This window comes from Acipenser ruthenus, chromosome 29, assembly GCF_902713425.1.
Source record: "Acipenser ruthenus chromosome 29, fAciRut3.2 maternal haplotype, whole genome shotgun sequence".
NCBI classification, from domain to species: Eukaryota; Metazoa; Chordata; class Actinopteri; order Acipenseriformes; family Acipenseridae; genus Acipenser; species Acipenser ruthenus.
The window spans coordinates 4,836,801-4,849,914 of record NC_081217.1 but is presented as its reverse complement, the minus strand read 5'-3'; the positions used below and the strand labels follow the sequence as shown (position 1 = coordinate 4,849,914).

The 13,114-nt window shown below is 40.7% G+C and overlaps 1 protein-coding gene across 1 annotated transcript; it reads right to left on the bottom strand.

Annotated features, from left to right (window-relative positions):
* Nucleotides 1-1,509: 1,509 nt before the first annotated feature.
* LOC117433284 (ER degradation-enhancing alpha-mannosidase-like protein 2) lies at nucleotides 1,510-9,217 on the bottom strand. Its single transcript, XM_059004214.1, has 11 exons — nucleotides 8,954-9,217; nucleotides 8,488-8,598; nucleotides 8,339-8,378; nucleotides 7,877-7,982; nucleotides 7,258-7,383; nucleotides 4,686-4,897; nucleotides 4,118-4,259; nucleotides 3,625-3,749; nucleotides 3,017-3,161; nucleotides 2,199-2,320; nucleotides 1,510-2,043 (listed from the first exon to the last, which is right to left on the bottom strand). Exons 1-11 carry the CDS (start codon nucleotides 9,052-9,054, stop codon nucleotides 1,591-1,593), a joined length of 1,683 nt encoding a protein of 560 aa, XP_058860197.1. The 5' UTR covers nucleotides 9,055-9,217; the 3' UTR covers nucleotides 1,510-1,590.
* Nucleotides 9,218-13,114: the final 3,897 nt, after the last annotated feature.

Here is a 13,114-nt window from a genome sequence, read left to right as displayed (position 1 = left end):
TGGACAATTTTGTGTAACTTTGCCAAAAAAAACAATACAGTCCACCAGATGGTGAAACTTTCAAACAAAAAACAGCACACACGTGGCAATTTAATTTAGGCTGCAAAACTATTTAGCCTTCAAGACGGACATATAACCATAACAATGATATATTTCTCATATATGAATATCAACACAGCTGGTTGGTTAAGAACAAGCATGGGAAAAGGTCCACAAGTAACTGAAACATCTGAACAGCAACCCTGTGGTTGATTTCCAGTGTGACATTTGCCACGATGTGTATTCTTTGACACCCCACAACCCCTTACTGGATATGAAATGTGTAGGATTTAGTGGTGATGGTTTAACATGTGGTATCAGCCCAAGATCAGCACTCACTGTGGACTACCTAATGCTATCATATGAATGGCAGTCCAGGATTAGTGCTGACCAGGGTCTGTGAAACCCTCTGATCTGTATATATCGTCATATATTAAGGGTGGGCGAAGATGACCCTTCCATTCCAGCTTTGCTTTAACTACGCTTGATCACAGACCAGAAGCTGAAAAGAAGAAAGTAAATCAAACTTTCTGGCAGGTTTCTTCATCAGTGTAATGCATTTAACATGCATTGAGGTGGAGAGTTAGGATCCAGTTATCATTTGTGAAACCCTCCGCATTGGGATTAGTATCTCCTCAATAACGGAGGCTATTCATTAGAAACGGCTATGTCCTATAGACGAGCAATGAATCATTCTGAATTCCTTCAGAATGACTACATTCTTCTACAAATGTATTCTTTGCACTTGGAAAGCTGTTCACAGCCCAGTTGTTTAAACCCCCCAGACAGTTTCAAGCCCCCCCCCCACACACTCACACTTCAGACATCCATGCCATTCCATCACTTTTTGAGCAAAACAGGCAGCAGCAGACTATTACAAACATCTTGAATCTCTGTAATAGCACTGATAAAATGTTATGGGAAAAACCTGCAGATCAGATATTCTGTAACACATTCTCATAGGTAATCACATTTTTACATGAAAGCAGGACTGGTGTTTTTATAGCTTTGTTGCAATAGGAGTGCAAATGGGGATAGTGTGAAAATAAGGCAGCCTACCATGTGTGATGCCTCCCAGTGGGGAGGGACAGACTGACAGCTGTGTGTGCTCTGCAGTGTGGGCAGCAGTAAGAGGGGTGTGGAGCGAAACCCTTCAAAATGTGCCATATGTGAAACCAATCAAAGATCCTGAGGTGTTTCACCCTGGTAAACCTCCCACCCATGGTGCTGTAGATCTGTCTGTATCAATGAAATGGGACGCAGGAAACGATTCCAACTGTTATTTGCCCAGCAACATCAGTATTAGTAGTGCATAACCCTATTTGTTTTCTTTAAAATTCTCTGCGGAGGATACCAGCCCCTTAATGTTTGATGAAAAAACAGATTTTCAAAAAAATATTTTTGTGTTTGATTGTTGTTGTTTACATTATTGGTGGTACTGAACTACAGTTATTTTTTTTCACAAGATAATTGGAAATAAATATAACTTTATTAGCAGTCAAAAAAAAAAACAAAAAAAAAAAACAGCCAACTTTAAAAACAGTAGTGGCGTCATGTATTTTCAGTACTAAACACTTGTCCAAGTATAGAGAGCTTAGAGCTGAAGGGCTGGCTGGGGCAGGACAGGACTGGCGTTTTCCTTTTCTTTCTGTCCTGTAGTACAATCCTCTCTGTTTGTTCATGCGGTTCCCCTGTGCTTGAAGTTTGGGATTTGGGGGGTTCCCTCTCCCCGCTGAGTATCTCCTCTATCTCCCAGCGCTCAGCCCGGGCCCGGCTGCAGCAGTGCAGAGCGGCTGGGTCTAGGGGGTGTGCCTCAGTGTTGAAGACGTACCCCCCCGCCCCCAGGACGCAGTCTCCGTGCGGCCCGCTCACCGTGTCGAAGTGAGAGCCGTCGTTGTGGAGGAAGTTGTCGGGATCGAAAAGCAGGTAGAGATACTTCACCGTCTCGGCCAGGAAGAAGGACTCCATGCGGTTATCCAGCTTGTGATCCCTCACGTCCTTCACCTGGAAACAAAGCAGACAAACAAACCTTGAACGCAAAACCACCCACATCAGTTTCGCAAAACACAAAAAACACAGAAAGTAATTGTCTGCCTCCTTTACTGCAGGAATGTGGATAGAAATGCTGGCTCTGCCCCTCTGGATAAGAGCTGCTTTACCGTTGCAAACCCGCAGTCCACACGGCTGATCTTCTCGATGGACTCCACAACGTCTCGACCCAGCTGCAGCAGGGTGGGGTCAGCGGTGGCACGATAGAGGTACATGGCACTCTCTATCAGCTCTGCAGGAAGAGGAGAGGGATTAGTTATACAAGCTCTCACACTGAAGCAAATGAGAAGTGGGACTCAAGTAGCAGGCAGAGGAGGAGTGTGATCATAGTAAGCATCTTAACCCCTGTACCATGAAGACCAACATTTTCTACTCTGTTTTTATATTGATCTTGTATATACACTTATTGATCTTGTATATTACTGCTATTATGGATTGGTACTCAGTTCTTTGTAACTGTTCAACCCAGTCTTGGATCCCCCCAGAACAGCTCTGGCTGATGTTTCCTGGGACCCCACAGTTATAAGATGGTGTAGCTATTTATTGTGGTGTAGCTAAATACTGTATCTTGTACATTGTTCAGTAGCTATAAACAGATTTCTGTGGCAACAGAATGAAAAAAAGCAGCCTAGCAGAAAGCTACACCTGTATGACAAACCAAGCCAGTGATCAACAGTGTCTTGTTTCTCTATTGTTAAAACATTTACCCAATGAATCTAGCCCCATGTTTCTTGTATGACAGATCTTATCACTCGCTTTGCAGCCATAGTTGTACCATAAAATATACCACCGAGATTGTTCAACAGAAAGTGGCACACAATGTTGTTGTTGTCCACCGAACAAGTAATCTGTCTTGCGCTAGAATACATAATGGAAAGTAACTACTGTAACAGCTGGATTGTCTGGTAACTGAAAGGTGTAAATGTACCTGGCCGCAGAGGGTAGCCCTCTCTCTTGTCCACGGTGTACCCCTGGGGGATGCTGTAGAACTCTGGCAGCCCTCCGAACTGTTTCCACACTGTGTAGTAGTTGAGAAAGGTTTTCATTGCGCTGTCTAAATCACCGATCAGGCTCTGAAACAGCAACACAAAAAGCTTAGCCAGTGGACCGAAAAAAACAACTCATGAGAATCTTAGGATTATGAAGCCTTTCCTACCTATCTGGGGTCCTGATAAAAGTGTTTGGCTCTTAGATCAGAATATATCTTAGTGTGTTTTTTATACATCAAGTCAAAATACTATATTGATCCAAATACTGCAGTATATTGATTTCTTGAAGCCTCTGTTTCTGCTGGCCCCTGAAGATAAGAAACATCTGCCCTTACTCTTATTAAAATAGACAGCCTTGTGAAATACTGAACTTTTGATTTCAATGAAATAATTAGATTTTTGTTGAGTTAGATCCTGATTGCAGCCACCTTCTTTGATGTTGAGTTCCAGTACTGTATAATAAAACAATTGTATAAAATAATAACAATTGTATAACTGACGTAGCTAAAGGTGATTAGAATATGTATTTAATTAGTGTATTTCTTACCTGCAGCCCTGGCCAAAACGCTTCCAGAGACTGGAAGACGGGCATGGACACAGTCCCTTTGTGCATCTGAACCCAGAAATACCAGTCGTCAAACTTAGTGTAGTTTCGAATTGCTTTGTCATACTCTGTGATGATGGGATGAACACACACAACACACACATTATTAACAGCCAACACCAAAATATGCATCTCCAGTTCATAAACAAATATCCTTTATATATTCAATATATCTTATAAATCTCTCTCTATATATATTATCTCTATATATTAAACAACCTCCTGCTTGATTGTAAGGTTTGTGCTTTGTTATAACAATCTACCCTCCTAATCTATCCTGATTCTATCCAGCAGGTGGTGGTGGAATCAAAATTGTTTTAATTGAATCTGTTTTTATCTGCGATATCCACTGTGGGGAGACGTCATGCAATAGCAGAATTGTTTACAGCACATTTGGCATGTGATGGCCTCTGTGTGTGTGTGTGTGTGCTCTCACCTAAGAACATGGAGTGCAGCTCCTCGTCCTGTAACAGGATGGCTCCCTTCACCAGGTACTCAAAGTAGGAGTCCACCCCCGCTCCTATCCCTGCGTCCTGCGCAACCCACTTGGAGCTGATCACGTCAATGTGGTTCCCAACCTGAGGAAGGAGATTCAGACAGCACTGGGATCAGCATTCCTCCAATGTTCACTGTACTGGAATTACTGGTAAGCAAGCATTTTAAAACAGCTAGTGCGCAGTAAACGTTTTCTGAAAGGAACAAAACCTTTTTGATGGTAAGAACCTAGCAAGAAACAACCCTTACAATTCTATCATCACTCCCAGAAACCTTTTCTTTGCTTAAGCACGTGCTTCAATATAGTGAATCTGGTCCAGGGAGTTTTTTAATTAAGTGAATCAGGCATTTATATACTGATAGCACAGCCGTTGTGTGGGAGAGGCATCGGTGTGTGTGCGTGTGCGTGTGTGTGTGTGTATGCCTGTGTGTATGACTGTGTGTATGCTGGTGTGTGTGTATAACTGTGTGTAGGTGTGTGAACAGCCTGCACTACTCCTCTCACTCACCAGCCCGATGTCAGAACGTGTTTTCCAGAGCTCCCTCAGTGCTTTCCTTGCCACCTTCTCGAAGACTGGGTCCCCAGTGAGCCGGCTCAGTGTGGAGAACTCCAGGATGAAGGTGCCGACCCCGGCAGTGCAGGTCACTGGCGTCTCCGTGGGGTTCACTCCGCGCAGCAGGTTCACCGTGCCGTACGGCATGCCTGTCGGAGTCTGGAACGCTGCACCCGGGCACAGCACAACACACGCTCAATTAGCAAGTCCCATTAACATTAGTACAACAGTTTACAATGCTATTATAAAATCATCAACAAAAATCACAATATTGTATGCAGCCACATACAAGGTTATATCGACTCACTATCAAAATCAGTCTACTACATTAAAAGAAAATGCTTCGTTTCAATCATTTCCAATACATTACAACAATACTTAATCTCTAATGCATTATGCTTCATTTCAATAATTTCCAGTGCATTACAAGAAACTGAACTGTTATTAACTGGTATGGGACTGACCCGCAGTGATCTGCCAACCTCAATACAAACCGGCAGTTTTATTACGTGAACGAGCCTGCAGTGCAACTCACATACACACGTTTTCTTGCTTGGACCCTTGTTTGAAAGCTCACAGGCTTAGAACCTGTCAACGCCTTGTTGATTTAATTTGAAAATGTATCAACGCCTTTATAATGGTGAGGGACCACAACATGCACTGCAACTGCAGACTGTTATAATAAAGCCTTCCACCAAATCCTCCAAACCTACCTAGTAAGCATAACCGTTTACAATCGCACATTGGCATGATTTACTGTGTCAGGCAAACTCCAATCTAGTTTACATTGTTCAAATATGATTTTCTGCCCCTTGCATTTGTTTTGTTTAAAGCGAGAGCTGTCACAGGGCTATCAAAACATAACACTACTACCCATCTACGCCCCTGCAGTGTTTGCTATTCTGTGTACAAGACTGCCCTTGGGTGGTTATTATTCACATGCAGTGCAAATGGTATTATGGCAAAAGGTTATTTGGGGTTATTGAACATAGCTGACGGCTACTGTTAAATATGGGAAGAGACCATTAGCAAACGTCACCCTCGATTGATTATCATGTTACAATGGACACACTGGGAAGGTCAGGCAAATAAAGACAACAGTTTGAGATAAAGAAAGCGAGCGACAGGATCAGACAGTGCTGCACACTGACAACTTTCTAAAGACTGAACTGGGAATTTACTGTGTCTGTTTATTTTGTATTTATGTATTTATTTAATTTTACTTGGAAAGGTAACCGTCATCAGTTCTACTATTACTGTAAACGCTGAGTGGGCATAAGCGCAGAAGGACGGGCCAGTGTAAAACTGTACCACATTCTTTCTCTTAGGGTTAGGGTTAGGGTTAGGCAGATTTAAATATTAAGCTCAGTATTCTAACTCTCTGAAAAGCCTGGCCCCTATTTCTACACCTATGCCTGTTTCTGTAGCATCCAAGAGGGAATGCAAGGACACAGTGACCTTACTTTAAAGCATGAGAATGCAGAATAAATTACTGGCCAGTGCTTTTTAATTCCATAGCACAGCCATTACAGCTGGATGAACACTCACGAAAAAAGCATTTTTGACAATGCCTTGCGAATCAGACTTGCACCATTGGCAATTAGATTAATATATTTGATATTTAGCTTAGATCAGTGTATTTCATTTGAGGGCTGTGCTAGGACAACCAATCACAGTATTCATGTGTAAAAACATTTTTCAATTATTCAATTATTAAAACAAACAGCAATCCAATTATCATATTCGAATTCACAAGTAGCATCACTAAATGTTGTTTGTATACTCTAACTGACATTTGAAATTTATTAAGAAGATATTTCCCTATTGTTATATCATATAGTGCTATACCATGCCATATTATCTATAGGTTTATACAAAGAATATTCATCTGAATTTTGAAATAATATATGAGTCGCTGTTCATGTTAGCACAAGTATTAAACCTCACTCTGTGCATGATAATGTACTGGAATGCTGCTTTGATCCCCTGGGACCCCCTTGCAAATGAGGTGGCAAGCACCCCTGTAATGGGGCTTATCGATCCGAAATGAATCGATCAGACTGCATCCACGCTTCATGTTGGAGCCATCCTGAATGCACAAGGATGCCAGAGTGAATGCAGCACACTGACCTCCCCAGGGATTTTGCTCCATCAGAATGCTCAATCAAACCCACAATGCACGCAGTACGTGTCCAGAAATAGCAATGGTCACGTCTGCTACAGTAGCCTCATTATGGATGCAGCAACCATGACACTAGAAATTATAATTCTGCACTGCACTCCTAGCATTCACATTAAATGCACTGTCTCAGGTGCTGTAATATCTGCCTTCTAAAACAAACTAAAAGTGTCATACTGAAGATGCAATACGGACACCTATTCAAGTTATTAAAACTGTTTTTTATATGCTGGTTTTGCTTTGTTTTTTCAAAGAAGTAGAATTTAACACACATTTCTCCCACTAGTTTTTTTTATACATAAACGAGCTGAAAGGGAAATGGTATTCTGAATATATCTTCCTGCTCACCTGGCAGAAGTTTGCGTGCAGCTTCTTCAGCCATCCTGAGAAGGGGCCCCGAGCAGGGCCATCCCACCTCCAGCTCCATCCCGGCCTTCTTCGACAGCAAGTGAGCGGAGAGGAGGCCTCCCACCACTAGGGGCAGGAGCAAGCACTTCAGTTTGTAGTTCTGACACGTTTAACGCCGTGATAAATCCACACAGAAGAATATGATCATGTCTTCACCAGGGCTTGCCTTGATTAAGCTATATCTCAAGATAATAATATAAGAGTCTTGTACCAATGAGTCCTGAAAACAGGCATGTTAAGGGTCTGTCTGGTTCGATAAGCACAGGAAGGATGGTTTAACCAATAGCTTAGTGCCTATACAGTATGTTTTAGACCAGGGGTGTCGAATCACAGTCCCACTCCAGGTGTAATAGATACAATGATAAAATTAAACATTTCAGGGTCTGAATGGAGGTTTAATTGGTTCAGTTAAACAATTTAGAACAGGGTTGGTACAAAGACCAGGAGTGGAGGGGGCAAGTTTGGCCGCCCCTGTTTTGTAACAATGAATCCTGTCAATAAATAGCACAAAAAAAGAAACCTTTTTATACAGTTTGGCGATTTGCCCCTCAGTACTCACCTCGGATGTTGGTTTCAAACACTGATGCGTTCACATCGCTGTCAAAGTTAATATTTTCCTGCAGCACAGACACCACCCGCTGAAACTCTGTTTTGTTACCTAAAATCTACAAAAGTAATAAATAAAACAAACAAACAAAACAGGCTGTTTTAATGATAGGTACAGCGTTTCTCCCCTGCCATCACCAAATACAATAATCTCATTCTAAAAGTTCTCTTGCCAAAATAAAAACTAGGAAGTCTCTACCATCCAACAAGAACCTACTATCCACTAATCAATTAATAGACCTAGAATACAAAACTGAAGAAAGTGGGCTCCCGAGGAATAATGCATCTCTGGAGTAGAGTATGTTAATGGTCTTACAGCTTGCTGTGGTCCTCATGGATATAAAGCAAGGCTACTGTATGAACTCAACACAAAGTTCAAATACTGTACTGCATAAAACAAGAAATATAGGCTCACCAGCAGTGTGTCAAGTGCGTCGATCAGTGTCAGAGAAAAACTGCAGGAAAGAATACAGAAATATACTATGTATTAAATACAGAATTAAGAAATGCATTAATGAACTCAGCCCTTGCTTTTATGACTAGCAACTCATACAGAACACACACCTGCCCCAAGTGTCCTGACCGTCACAGGTCAGAGGTCGAAGTTCATCATAGGGATAAGCATTCTCGAGGTAACTGTTGTAGGCGTGATAAAACATTGACTTTATCCGTTCTCTGTTGGAAAAAAACACAATGTTTTCAGCAATCTGACTACCTTTCTATATTCTACTTAATTCATACAGAATGACTTGAGAGGCAATCTGATAGAACTAATTAATTCATTTTCAAGTGTTTCGTCAGTGGTTTTCCACTCTTATTATTGTGCTAATTAGACATTTGCACTATAAAGAACAAACGTCTCTTCATTTTGTATTCGTATAAAGCGTGAAATGATCTTAATGAAATCCCAAATCAAAGAGTCTGCATCTTGAGACCAGCTTTCACAGTACACACAGTTTGCTACGTTAAATAGGTTGCAAGATGATGCATTTTCAGAACTAGCGTCCACTTCAGCTGTGAACCAACCAACCTGTAATGTGCCATATCGTGCTCTGTAAACTCCTTTCCTGTGGCATGGTTTACGATTGGAAAGACGCAGAAAAACGCGGTGCACAGGTACTTCATCAGCATTTCGAAACGTATAATTAGTTAATGGAAGAAATAATAACGCAGCGTTACTCTGTTTACTCCATTGAAGTAGTGCTTGAACGAGTTCCCTATTTCACTGCAGCAATGTTTTGAGCAGAAATAAGGAAGTGCTGAATGGCTCTAGTGAGCATGTGCGATACAGAGCGCTGACACACTCTTCACGCACTCGTCTTTTAATTAAAGGGACACACACACGTTAAAAAAAAAACTGGTAAAATAAAATAATGAAGCAAAAGCAGCGGGTAATAAAGATTACTGTAAACTGGTTCTGTGAAAAAAGATCACCGGGCCCAACGCGTTTAAAATTCAGCTTATATTTTCTACTTTGAGAAATTATACCATTTTACAAGTGCACACTATTACATTAACAAGCTTTCTAGTAACACGCATTTCTTTTCTTTTCTTTTAGTCCAAAACAAAGAACTAACAGTAAAATGCATTTTGTCCACGGAGCTTTCTTCTAGATTGTGTAAAGCTTAATGATGATTCATTGTTTTCCTGCAGTTTTTAAAAAACAGTATGCAATATATCAAACAGACAGTTCCTTAGAGCACACAACGGAAGGAGCAGAAATAGTGGGGTGTTCTTTATTCACTGTTAACTGAATCTTCCAGATCTGGGCCAACGGGAAACACAAACACGCTGTTATCATGCCAGCTGTTCGGAAGCTTTACAGGAGGATCTGGAATGGCTGTCATTGCTTTACAGAAAGCAACAGCCTGTCAAGGATGCAGTGAATAAGCGCTTACAGCGGAGGCATGCCCTAGGCACTCGTTATCACAAGCAATGTTCGATACTCTGATATCAAATTGTTGTCATCATACAGTATTTATTATTATTATTATTATTATTATTATTATTATTATTATTATTATTATTATTATTATTCCCAACTGACAAAGAAACATACTGGTAATTATTATGTACAATTATAAAAAGCAACAACAAGAGAGTCTTTGCACTGCTGTAGAACTTCAAGCAGTTTGTTCTATCAGAGATGAGGCTTTCATTTTGGTTCTCGGAAGGTGTTAGTGAGGGGAGGGTTAGGAATCCAGTCTTAATAAAAAAAAATACAATTGAGTTCTGGAAGGGTGTGATAAACTGTAATGAATGGTTAACATTTTTTAAATGGGATTTAATCTCAACCCATAGTGCCACCCACTGGCCATGTGTTGTAACTGTGATTTCTTTGCAAGGGTTTATTAATTAAGAGTTTGTTTTTTTTAATTAACGCATACCACCGGGTGGCAGGAGGCTGCCCCGTAATTGTTGTTTGTTGTTGTTTAAAGGCTATTGAAGTTTGATTGGCACTAGGGGTTCATTGGGAACACTGCTTTAGGTCAGCATACAACCTATTGTTTTTTTTAGGTTAGTTTACGTGTCTGGGGTAAGACTGAGTGTAAACAGATGCAGAACTCTATTGTTACACTTTAGAACCCACCAGCACAGCAGCTGTTTATGCTGACTTCCACGCTTACAGTATATAATGGTTTGGAGAAGATGTGCTTACTGGAAACTGTTACCAAACATTCTTTGAATGACAGTGACAACAGGGCCTGGTTGAGGGCAATGGTCAACAAACAAGCAATTTAGAGCTGTTAAAACAATGCCTCTAGCTGCATGTTTTAATTTACTTGCAAATCACTGTTTGCCCTCATACATTGCCTTGTTAAAAACATGGAAGCATTTTGGCTTTGGTAAATAATATGTGAATGTAAATAGCTGGACAAGAACTGGAACACTGCTGCTATCCCACTGAAAGACACTATTGAATGTGTAGCCATTCTTTGAATGTGTTACCAAAGCTTGAGACACAAAATTGCAATTGCTGCAGTGAAAAACAGATTGGTGCAGATATGATTGAAGAAAGTCCGTCTTTAATTGTCTTATCGTTTCTTATAGATTTTCTTCATTGTAAAACAAGGTACAACAGCACTCTACTATATAAGTTAAAAATGACTTTATGTGCTGCGATACGTCACTCTGTAGATCCAGGACCATTGAGGCGATACTACAAGAAAAACAAGTTGTTGCTGTAATAAGGGAATATATTCGAGGGGACATTGCAAATAACATGCAATGTTTTCTTTTTAAGAGTCACCAGGAGAGATGTATGTTAAGCTTGCTCCCAAAAGTGATATTCATAATCTATTTTAAAATTTCAATTTGACAGTAATTTCTTTTTTAAACCCTGGTTCTCTTTTATTCACATCCCTGTTATGGTTCTGTCAGTGCCTGCAGTATCATCATTATCCTCTTGTGTTGTTCTCAGTGCTTTGATTCACACTGCCTTTGTTCTTCCTTCGAGTAAGAATAGTCTTTTCTATTCATATCCTGCCATTTGTGAAACACAAGAGTATTCCTGTATCACTGAGTTCTGATAACAATTTCAGTTTCAATCTAATTGGCAAACAATGTAAAATGTCACTTTACAAGAGGTGATTAAAAATGGCAGGTATATAATGATTATTCTTTTTTCCCTTATTTGTTATTGTGGCAGGGCAGAATCCCTGCCTCTGTAAATCGTGTGTGTGTGTGTGTGTGTGTGTGAATGTGAGGTTGGCAGGGATGGGATTAAATCTGTCCCTGCCAGCAATCACAGGTGTGGCCATTCCCCAGTTAGGTAATTGATGCTAATTGGGGAGTGGCCACATGTATAAAAGGAAGCAAAAATGCTTCGTTTCCTGGGGATGTTTTGTTGCAAGTTTTGTTTTGGGTAGTAAAAGGCGAAAGTCCAACCTATAAGTGTTTTGTTCTTTTGTCAGCATTTTTCTTTTTTTGGCCCTCATGCTGTCTTTATTTTCTTCCTGTTTTTGTGTTTGTTTTGTTAATAAACATGTGCATACGTGCTTAAACTGCAGCGTTCTGAGAAATATATTTGTTTCTGGTTGTCATTGTAATAAAGGTTACAGGTTCCAGCTCTTTAACTGCCATAAATACTGCACAGAGGTTTGATACTTTGGAAAATAATGAAACTCCAGTTCTCTGCCTGTACTTTGAACCACATAGGGGCAGTAGTGTGGAGTAGTGGTTAGGGCTCTGGACTCTTGACCGGCGGGTCATGGGTTCAATCCCAGGTGGGGGACACTGCTGCTGTACCCTTGAGCAAGGTACTTTACCTAGATTGCTCCTGTAAAAACCCAACTGTATAAATGGGTAACTGTAGGTAAAAATAATGTGATCTCTTATAACAATTGTAAGTCGCCCTGGATAAGGGCGTCTGCTAAGAAATAAATAATAATAATAGGACTTTGATAACTAGAGAAATGACAACACAACCTCGGAGTAATACAGCTCCTTTCATAGCAGAAGCTTTTTACAAAACAACACCTGAAAAGAAAAGACAATTCAATAGAATAAAGCACAGCGAAAGCATGGTAACGCATAGGGAAGCACTGTAAAGCACCAATAATATGGTAAAAATGTATTTAAAAGGATAGTAAACTATGAGAAATGCATAGCTAAGCCATGGGAAAAGCATAGGAGAAAACTGCAAATTTAGTGTGATATTATAAATATAAACAACAGGAAAGGTAACTTAACAATGCCAATTCAAAAAAGTAGGCTTTTAGTCTAAATTTAAAAATACCCACTCAACCAGAGTCCCTGATAGAGAAGTCCACAGTCTGGGAGCCTAAGAGCTGAAAGGCTGGGATCACCTTGAGTGCGACACTTAGGATGGAGAGTAAAGCAAGGTCAGAGGAGAGCCGTGACCTCGAGAGACATGCACCAGCACTGCTACCTGGGAGAATTCCAGGGAGGCATTGAGAGGGGCTGATGACTGATAAAGCTGGCGGGTATTTTAAACTGGCATGCCATCATTGGTGCACACATTTCAGATGACCAAAGTTCAGCCTTGTCAAGATTGTTTTTGAGGGTAAAGCAGAAAATGCAAATGAGACATTTTCTGTAAACTAGCATTTTGTAGAAAGACTCCAGAATACAGTAACTTTGGTTCTTTCCTGAAGTCCTCAGTCTGTGGTTTAAAATGGACTTCTGTGTCTTTAAGAAAGGGGCGGTCGTGTCTGTCCAGTGACGTGCC